General features: G+C 45.0%; 1 protein-coding gene across 5 annotated transcripts in view; it reads right to left on the bottom strand.

Moving 5' to 3' along the window:
- Positions 1–391: 391 nt before the first annotated feature.
- The window catches only part of LOC130285588 (mucin-12-like), a 76,440-nt gene continuing 65,848 nt past the window's right edge, over positions 392–10,983 (bottom strand). For 4 of the 5 annotated variants that reach the window (XM_056537182.1, XM_056537183.1, XM_056537180.1 and 1 more), the window contains 2 exons: positions 3,825–3,966; positions 392–817 (listed from right to left, as the gene is read on the bottom strand). In XM_056537182.1, coding sequence (XP_056393157.1) covers positions 743–817; positions 3,825–3,966 — 217 coding nt within the window. In that variant the 3' untranslated portion in view covers positions 392–742. Of the gene's footprint in view, positions 818–3,824; positions 3,967–10,983 lie in introns of those variants that run through there. The other variant, XM_056537184.1, reaches the window with a different exon arrangement.

Below are 10,983 nucleotides of genomic sequence, written 5' to 3'. Positions count from 1 at the left end.
ACTAATTTATGCAGGAAAAGTCATCAACTGCCGAGCTGAGAAGTTCGTGACGAATCGAATTTACTGTAAGTTCGCTCACCTCTATTATAAACCACCCTGCTTGGGGAAACCATGGTATAGGGCAACATTGGCAGCACATGCCCTAAGGCTGTCAGGGTATGATGGGAGTTGTAGTTTTGCAGCTGGTGGGCCACAGATTCGGGAACATGGGCATAAGAAAAAAACACTGGTGTCACATGACTAATCAGTTTAGTGGTGACATAGTTGCTGGGACATCCTAGCATAAAAAAAACACACACACACAAAAAAAAGAAAAATCACTTAACCGTTCTGTGTTCTCACCGTGTCGAAACGGCAACATCCAGGGTTCCTCAACAAATTTGCAACCACATGATGAGCAACACTTTATTATTGTTAATACCTTTTTTTTTTTAAGTGGTTTTTAATCTGTTGCAAGAATCAATCTGCAAGACAGTAGTTGATGATGTCATCAAATGGCGCTGATGTGTAAGTCCAGAGCAGTCTCTGGCGGTCGACATGGGAAGTTGTGCAATCACATGGGGGATGATGCACACCACACAAGTGCTACACGCAGTATAGAGTTTGTGCACGGTCAGCCTTGTGCAGCTGACGGGTTCTGTAAGGAGCCGCTCCGTTTCCAGTATGCATACTCCTACGTGGCAGGCACTGTCACGAGTGTCCTTGGTCATAGACTGCTCACTAGCCCTTCTGGTGGTATCAGCTAGGCGGTCCAGCTCCTCTCTGTGTTCACTAGCTCCATCCCTTCAAAGTAGGAATGAGGTCTGCGAGCGTGAAACTGGAAGAAATAAAGAAGAGTCACTAGTCTGTAAGATTTATTTTTTTAATTGTACAAAATGCCTTTTTTTTTTTTTTTTTTTTTTTTAGGGGGGGGGGGGGGGAATAGGTAACCCAGCTAGGATAACTACTTTGAATATTTTTGCTTATTTAAAAGGATTGAATGAGGAAAAAACAGCTGTTGCTGAAAGCTTATTTCACAGCATTGCATAAGTGAATTTGCAGCACCTGCTGTATTAATTCCCTGTCTGCTTCTCTGCCTGTGGCATTGTTCACAAGGCAGCAGGCTGTAAACACATCTCATTCTGTCCTGAATGTCACGATAAAGATGTGTATGTCAGATGGTGATGTAGGCTGAAGGGGCTGGTCAGAGATGAAGACATCACTTAGGAGGTGGGGCTTGTGCTCAGCTACAAGATCTACTAACGCCTCCCCAGACAGCAGAAAGTGGTGTGTTGTCTCAGGAGAGGGAGGAGCTAAGGAGCTGCTGAGACAACACACTGACATTGAAAGGACTACACAACTTCCTGTCACAAGAGTGGGGGAGCTGCAAAGACAATGCACTGAAAATGAGAGAACTACACAACTTCCTGTCAGTAGAGAGTGGGGAGAGGAGGTGCTGCTGAGACAACACCACACATAATGAGAGGACTACACAACTTTCTGCCAAGAAAAAAAAAAAGGGAGTAGCTGGGGAGCTGCTGAGACAACACCACACTGACAAAGGACTACGCAACTTCCTGTCAAGGGTGTTAAAAGGGGTACTCCACTGGAAAACATATTTTTTTTTTAAATCAACTGGTGCCAGAAAGTTAAAGGAGTTGTCCAGTGGTGACCCAGTGGTGAAAAACTTATCCCCTATCCTAAGGATAGGGGATAGGTTTGAGATCGCGGGGGGTCCGACCGCCCCCTGCGATCTCCTGTACAGGGCCCTGACAGCCCGCGGGAAGGGGGCGTGTCGACCTCCGCACGAAGCGGCGGCCGACACGCCCCCTCAATTCAACTCTATGGCAGAGCCGAAGCGCTGTCTTCGGCCATCTCCGGCTCTGCCATAGAGATGTATTGAGGGGGCGTGTCGGCCGCCGCTTCGTGCGGAGGTCGACACCCGCTATCTGGGCGGAGAGCTTGGCCCCCGTACAGAGAGATCGCAGGGGGCCCCAGCGGTCGGACCCCCCGCGATCTCAAGCTTATCCCCTATCCTTAGGATAAGGGATACGTTTTTCACCACTGGACTACCCCTTTAAACAGATTTGTAAATTACTTCTATTAAAAAAATCTTAATCCTTCCAGTACTTCTGGAATCAGATGCTGTATGATCCACGAAGCAGGTGCGAAAAAACGTTTGGGGCTGAGGTAAGGAGTTCAGTCAGGGTGCATTATCATTTATTATTGTCTACCATGGTATTACATGTTGTTTCTATGGTTTCTTTTCTCTGCCGTGCTTGAGTTACCGTATTTTTTTGCCACATAGGACGCTCCGGCATATAAGACGCACCCAATTTTAAATGAGGAAAATCTAGAATACAATGTAAAGTATAGGTCACAGTGATCTTCAACCAGCGGACCTCCAGATGTTGCAAAACTACAACTCCCAGCATGCCCGGACAGCCGTTGGCTGTCCGGGCATGCCGGGAGTTGTAGTTTTGCAACATCTGGAGGTCGGCAGGTTGAAGACCACTGGTATAGGAGGTAATACTCACGTGTCCCTGCCGCTCTGGACCCGTCACCACTGCCCTGGATGTCGCCCTTCATCTCTGTCGCCGCGTCCCCATGGTGTCCCCGTCCCTTCGGAACATCTCTGCTGCCCGGTATCCTCGCTCTCCGTCGCCGCCATCACGTCGCTACGCACGCTGCTCCTATTGGATGACGGGACGGCGTGCGCGAAGACGTGATGACAACGAAGGAGAGCGCTGGCCGTGCAGGGGGGATCCCGGCACTGAGGAGGCAGGTAAGGTCCCTCCCGGTGCAGCCGGGTTAGTGTCACTTTCCCTTCAGACGCGGCGGTCAGCTTTGATCGCCTTGTCTGAAGGGTTAATACAGGGCATCACCGCGATCGGTGATGTCCTGTATTAGCCGCGGGTCCCAGCCGTTGACGGCCGCTTGGACCGCCGCGATAGGTGTGTATTTGCCGTATAAGACGCACCAACTTTTCCCCCGCAGTTTTGGGGAAGAAAAAGTGCGTCTTATATGGCGAAAAATACGGTATCTGTTGCTGTATTACTACCTATATATCCAATGTGCATGTCAGAGTACCATCCTGTACTATGTACATTTACTCTTCTAGCCTTATCCTGATGACTAGAGATGAGCGAACTTACAGTAAATTCGATTCGTCACAAACTTCTCGGCTCGGCAATTGATGACTTTTCCTGCATAAATTAGTTCAGCTTTCAGGTGCTCCCGTGGGCTGGAAAAGGTGGATACAGTCCTAGGAGACTCTTTCCTAGGACTGTATCCACCTTTTCCAGCCCACCGGAGCACCGGAAAGCTGAACTAATTTATGCAGGAAAAGTCATCAACTGCCGAGTCGAGAAGTTCGGGACGAATCGAATTTACTGTAAGTTCGCTCATCTCTAAATGTCAGGACCACTGTATAGTTTTCTCATATTGCTGAAGTTGTTTGGTGACCATAATTTACAAATCTGTTTAACTTTCTGGCACCAGTTGTTTTAGAAAAAAAAAAAAAAATTCCCACTGGAGTACCCCTTTAAAGCAAATGCATGCTGAAATCTGTGCAATCTGTGACCACACTAAATTAGTAAGTTATAATGTCTCGGTGTGATGAATATTTAAATACAGCGTTTTATTGGAATATTGGATTCTGGAATTTTGAGGAACAATCCCAAGATCTCGGCTTCAAAATGGGGGCAGAGTTTATGCATAGTGGGTGATTTGGCAGCAGTCCGAGGGGTCGGGCGAAAAGTCCCAATTTTAGCCTTTCAAACATTGGTAAGTATGGAAAGGTTACTTTTGGCCATTACGTTGGTATCCGACAAGGTCAGACGTACCGGAGACTGCAGGGATAGCTGGTGTAGGATGGGGAAGGGAGTCCAGTGGATGGGTTCCATAGGCCAGCTGCACACTGACACGTCACTTGCTTTCCCAGAGTCGATCATCAAGTCATTGACACTGCTGCAGCTCGTCTCCAGCCTGAAACAGTGCAAAAACTTATCAACATTGGTTCATAGCATAAAGGGGCTCTCTGAACACAAAAAAAAAGTCTTTCCCATCAACAACTGCTTTTTTCCAAAAAAGGCGCCGCCTCCCTCTTCAGATTATGTGTGGTATTACAACTCGGCTGCAATCACTAGGGTACTCCAGTGGAAAACATTTTTTTTTATCAACTGGTCCCAGAAAGTTAAACAGATTTGTAAATTACTTCTATTAAAAAAATCTTAATCCTTCCAGTACTTATTAGCTGCTGAATACTACAGAGGAAATTATTTTCTTTTTGGAAAACAGAGCTCTCTGCTGACATCATGAGCACAGTGCTCTCTGCTGACATCTCTGTCCATTTTAGGAACTGTCCAGAGTAGCATATGTTTGCTATGGGAATTTTCTCCTACTCTGAACAGTCCTTAAGGACCACGGGTTTTTCCGTTTTTACACTTTCGTTTTTCCTCTTCACCTTTTAAAAATCATATTCCTTTCAATTTTCCACCCAATTATCTATATTATGGCTTATTTTTTGCGCCACCAATTCTACTTTGCAGTGACATCAGTCATTTTACCAAAAAATCTACGTCAACACGTAAAATAAATCATTGTGCAAAGAAATTGTAGAAAAAACACCATTTTGTAAATTTTGGGGGCTTCCGTCTCTACACAGTACATTTTTCGGTAAAAATGACACCATATCTTTATTCTGTAGGTCCATACGATTAAAATGATACCCTACTTATATAGGTTTGATTTTGTTGCACGTCTGGGAAAAATCATAACTACATGCAGGAAAATTAATACATTTAAAATTGTCATCTTCTGACCCCTAAAACGTTTTTATTTTTCCGCGTACGGGCCGGTATGAGGGCTAATTTTTTGCGCCGTGATCTGAAGTTTTTATCGGTACCATTTTTGTATTGATCGGACTTTTTGATTGCTTTTTATTCATTTTTTTATTATATAAAAAGTTACCAAAAATAAGCTCTTTTGGACTTTGGAATTTTTTTGCGCGTACGCTGTTGACCGTGCGGTTTAATGAATTAATATTATATATATATTTTATAGTTCGGACATTTACGCACGCGGCGATACCACATATGTTTATATTTATTTTTATTTTTTAAATGGGAAAAGGGGGGTAATCTGGACTTTTATTAAGGAAAGGGTTAAATCACATTTATAAAAAAAATGTTTACACTTTTTTTTTTCTGCAGTGTTATAGCTCCCATAGGGTAGCACTGTTCACTGGAAAGCCATAGCTTTGCATTGATCAGTGTTATCGGCGGTCGATTGCTCAAGGCTGGATCTCAGGCTTGGAGCAATCAATCGCCGATCGGACGCGCTCTACTCGCGTCCTAGCTGATCGGGACACCGCATTTTCACTGCGGTGGTCCCGATCAGCCCCACTGAGCAGCTGGGACGCTTTTACTTTCATTTTAGACACGGCGTTCAACTTTGAACGTCTAAAGGGTTAATAGCGCGCGGGACACATGCCGGGACCGACCCGATATGACACGTGGGCACCGCGTGACCCCGCGTTGTATCGCGGGAGCCGGCCACGGACGTAAATATCATGATGTCAGCATCAGAGAGCTCTGCGTTCCAAAAAGAAAAGAATTTCCTCTGTAGTATTCAGCAGCTAATAAGTACTTTTTTCAACAGAAGTAATTTACAAATCTGTTTAACTTTCTGGCACCAGTTGATTAAAAAAAAAAAAGTTTTCCACAGGAGTACCCCTTTAATACTTACCACCTAGCCTTTGGACCACCAATGAAGCCCATATCAAGACTGCAATACCCGGATGTCCCATAATTCTGCTGAACCAAACTATGATCTCCATAGGGTTCTATAATGATCTATATTTGAGTCAATATTTATTCCCAAAACTTTATATCAATAAAAATTGAAAACTTAATATAATTTTATAACCTAGTCCCCTTGCTTTTCGATACACTTCTTCCATTGTCACACAAGACTCTCTATACCCTAGGTAGTAAAGTGCGCATGCGCTGCTTCCTTCAGTTCTTGGTCCAAAACGAATCAAGGACCCCTTAAAGGGGTACTCCAGTGGAAAACAAATTTATATATATATATATATATATATATATATATATATATATATATATATCAACTGGCTCCAGAAAGTTAAGCAGATTTGTAAATTACTTCTATTAAAAAAAAAAATCTTAATCCTTCCAGTACTTGGTTGCTGTATACTACAGAATAAGTTGAGTTGTTCTTTTCTGTCTGACCACAGTGCTCTCTGCTGACACCTCTGTCCATGTCAGGAACTGTCCTGAGTAGGAGAGATTTGCTATGGGGATTTGCTCCTGCTCTGGACAATTCCTGACATGGACAGAGGTGTCAGCAGAGAGCACTGTGGTCAGACTGGAAAGAAACTACTCAACTTCCTGTGGAGCATACAGCAGCTGATAAGTACTGGAAGGATTAAGATTTTTAAATAGAAGTCATTTACAAATCTGTTTAACTTTCTGGCACCAGTTGATTTAAAAAAAAATGATTTTCCACCGGAGTGAGTTTTCCCCCTTTAAAGGGAGTTTCTATCCTGATGATAGGCCACCAATGTCTGATCGTCCAGACCTGGCCAAGGCCCCTGCATCTACACTATGAACGTTCACAGCTGTCACGCCCCCTCCATAGGCTTGCATTGAGGGGGCGGAGCCATGACGTCACTATGCTCAGTCCCTGTGATCGCCAGTAATCAGACCAGAAGCGAACACGCTCCGGGGGCTGATTTTAACAGGGTGCGGCGTGGGAGATCACGGGGGGTCTCCAGCGGCGGGACCCCCGCGATCAGGCATGTCTTAGCACCGGAGTACCCCTTTAACATATTTACAAAAGTCCACAGAAAATGTGGTGGATTTGAGCTGAGGAAAACCCTACAGATCAGAGCAGGGGTAAAAAAAAAAAAAAAAAAAAAAAAGCAAAATTTAGGGAAACCTTTGTAAATACCATGGAAAAATATCTGTTGGAAAAAACAAAAACAAAGAAAACTACACAACACTCCTAGTAAATAAGAGCCAATGTTGTTTTTGGAAGGGCATCCATTTTTTATATTATTTTTTTGCGCCAAAACACTGTTTCAGTATTGTGCTCATAGCCTTTAAAGGGGTACTCCGGTGGAAAACATTTTTCTCAAGTCAACTGGTGCCAGAAATTTAAACAGATTTGTAAATTACTTCTATTAAAAAAATCTTTATCCTTGGAGGACTTTTTAGCAGAGGAAATTCTTTTCCGTTTCAATTTCTTTTTTGTCTTGTCCACAGTGCTCTCCGCTGACACCTGATGCCAGTATCAGGAACTGTCCAGAGCAGGAGAAAAATCCTCATAGCAAACCTATGCTGCTCTGGACAGTTCCGGACACGGACAGAGGTGTCAGCAGAGAGCACTGTGGACAAGACACAAAAAAGAATTTCCTCTGTAGCATACAGCTGCTAAAAAGTACTGGAAGGGTAAAGATTTTTTTAATAGCAGTAAATTACAAATCTGTTTAACTTTCTGGCACCAGTTAATTTAAAAAATAAAAAAAAGTTTTCCACCGGAGAAGCCCTTTAATGAGTTTAGGCCCTGATACACCAAGATCTTTGGGGCAAAACAAAATCCGGAACGTCCATGGGTACCCACACAGCTGCGACAATCAAACTTACTTAGCAACTTGCGCAGCACTGATAAGTAGGACACCAAGCCGAGCGATGCACGCGAAAAAGACAACGCTGACAACAAAAAGACATATGCAACTGCATTGCCGAAAAATCTTGACTCGCCCCCTTGTACGTATATATATATATATATATATATATATAGTTATATGTATATAGAGAGAGAATCGAGCATAAGCTTCAACCTTTTAATGAGAAATATACGACAGAAGGGACAGAGAGCTGCATCAGCGAGTCGCACCAAACGCTGCATCCGCCAATGTCAACCTCTCACTTACAATGTCATGCAAGGCATTCTGGGAAACCCGCTTGTATATCCTATGCCTATACTTTATAGCTTGGAAATATAACGTCTATGTCCACAGATTATTTTTTTGGGCAACTTCTTGTTGTGTTCAGAGGTTTTACACTAAGGTCTTAAGTTCAAAACCAACATTATATGCGGCGTCAATTCACGCCGTGGTTCTTTCTAGAATCCGTAAACGCTGGTCATAACTTATGCAATGACCGCATATGGCAATACTGCCCCCTGGTGTCGATTATTGGAATTCCATGTATAGATTGTCTATAGCAGTGTTTCCCAACCAGGACGCCTACAGCTCTTGCAAAACTACAACTCCCAGCATGCCCGGACAGCCTTCGGCTGTCCGGGCATGCTGGGAGTTGTAGTTTTGCAACAGCTGGAGGCACAATGGTTGGGAAACACTGGTCTATGCCAGTGGTTTTCAAACTGTTACTGACATGCTGGGAGTTGTAGTTTTGCAGTAGCTGGAGGCACCCTGGTTGGGAAACACTGCTATAAAGGAAACACTACAAGCCTTCGGCTGTACGGGCATGCTGGGAGTTGTAGTTTTGCAAGAGCTGGAGGCACACTGGTTGGGAAACACCGGTCTATGCCAGTGGTTTTCAAACTGTTACTGGCATGCTGGGAGTTGTAGTTTTGCAGTAGCTGGAGGCACCCTGGTTGGGAAACACGGCTATAAAGGAAACACTACAAGCCTTCGGCTGTCCGGGCATGCTGGGAGTTGTAGTTTACACTGCTATAAAGGGAACACTACAAGCCTTCAGCTGTCCGGGCATCCTGGGAGTTGTAGTTTTGCAACAGCTGGATGCACCCTGGTTGGGAAACACTGCTATAAAGGGAACACTACAAGCCTTCGGCTGTCCGGGCATGCTGGGAGTTGTAGTTTTGCAACAGCTGGAGGCACACTGGTTGGGAAACACTGGTCTACATGTGAATGGGGGTCTCCTGGGCAACGTTCCTAAATCAACCACCTAAAATGTTGGGTTTTGCTACAGCTGGAGGCACACTGGTTGGGAAACACTGGTCTATGCCAGTGGTTTTCAAACTGTTACTGGCATGCTGGGAGTAGTAGTGTTGCAGTTGCTGGAGAGACACAAGTTGAGGAACACTGGCAATGGTGTCCATCCTCTAGCTTTACAACAGCCAATTACTGTCGGCGCATGTTGGAAGTTGTAGTTTTGAGAAAGTTTATTTAAAGCTTAAAGAACAGAAAGAAATGACACTAAAATTTAAGATTGATCCGGATTTTTGTTAACGTGACACCCAACTCCTTTGGCTCTGAGGAAGAGTTTAAAACATTCATGCGATCACTGAACACTAATTCTATAGGTTTATTTTACACATTCGAAATTAGCCAAAATAAATTGGAAACTAGAGATGAGCGAATTTACAGTAAATTTGATTCATCACGAACTTCTCGGCTCGGCAGTTGATGACTTTTCCTCCATAAATTAGTTCAGCTTTCAGGTGCTCCCGTGGGCTGGAAAAGGTGGATACAGTCCTAGGAGACTCTTTCCTAGGACTGTATCCACCTTTTCCAGCCCACCGGAGCACCGGAAAGCTGAACTAATTTACACAGGATAAGTCATCAACTGCCGAGCCGAGAAGTTCGTGACGAATCAAATTTACTGTAAGTTCGCACATCTCTATTGAAAAGGATGAGAGTGGCATGCTTCGAACAACCGTGCACCGTAAAAAAAAACAGGTGGGAGTGCTGGCACCCGGCCCCACTGAAAAGGGGGATCCCGAGGGGCCGGTATCTCCGCCTCAGGACGAATTGTTCCCAAATAGAGGATTTCATTATACAAGCTCGTGACCTGAGAACCGAGGTTATCCCGATTACATCTTAAGGGGTGCCTTTCGTCATGCCTGGCGGACCCCAAGAGATGACCTACTTATCCCTCGCAGGAAAGGTACTTTTGATCAAGCTGCAAGCCATATTAGATCGATTCTTGAGAAGTATTGGGGGATATGAAAGATGGGTCATGACCTATGCGAAGTCATAAGGGAACGACCACAGATAACGTATAGGAGAGGGAGGAGTCTTGGGGACATTTTGACTCACAGCCACTTGCCCCCAGATACACGCTCGAGGGATACCTGGTTAGGGAACTTACCTAGATCGAAGGGTTGCCACAGATGTGGTAAATGTACGGCCTGTCCCTTTGTATCAAAAACAAAGACCTTTAGGGTAGAGCTGGGCAGTATGACCAAAAATGTGTATCACGGTATTATGGCGGTTCCGCGGTATATAGCGGTATTTCCCCCCTAAATCATGTCACCCGCGAGCGCTGTTCTGCTTCTCTCCCCCCAAATTAATTTATCAGCCCAGTGCTGGGCTGTCCCCATCGGGGAACTAGTCACATGTCACCCACAAGCGCTGACCTCCTCATTCTCCTGTTTGTTGCGGCCGCCGGCACTGGAACTCTGTACTGTACGCTGTATCCCTATGCGGAACATCGCTGCGGCCGGTGATAGGCTGACAGCTGTCCGACGTTCCCGTCCCCAGGAAGCAGGTGAGGCCGGTACTGGACCGACGGGGGAAGGTGAGTTAAAGTTTATTTTGTTTATCTTTTGCAGCCCGGGCATAGGGATACCGCACAGTATAGAGTTCCAGCGCCGGCGGCCGCAACAAACAGGAGGACGAGGAGGCAGCGCTTGTGGGTGACATGTGACTAGTTCCCCCGATGGGGACAGCAGAGCGCTGGGCTGATAATTAATTGGGGGGGGGGGGGGGGGGGAAGAAGCAGAACAGCGCTCGCGGGTCACATATGATTAGTTCCCCGATGTGGGGACAGCGCAGCACTGGGTTGATAATTCATTTTTATGGAACGTGTTAAACCTTCATCCCGGGGTGGAGACATGGATTGCATTTTATTACAGAAAGAATGTCGATGGATCCACCAACTCAACTCCACTGCCCCTATAGGCCTTAAAGGGGTATTCTAGGAAAAAACTTTTTTTTATACATCAACTGGCTCCAGAAAGTTAAACAGATTTGTAAATTACTTCTATTAAAAA

Source organism: Hyla sarda, chromosome 8 (assembly GCF_029499605.1).
Source record: "Hyla sarda isolate aHylSar1 chromosome 8, aHylSar1.hap1, whole genome shotgun sequence".
NCBI lineage: Eukaryota > Metazoa > Chordata > Amphibia > Anura > Hylidae > Hyla > Hyla sarda.
This window is presented reverse-complemented; position numbering and strand designations above follow the sequence as displayed.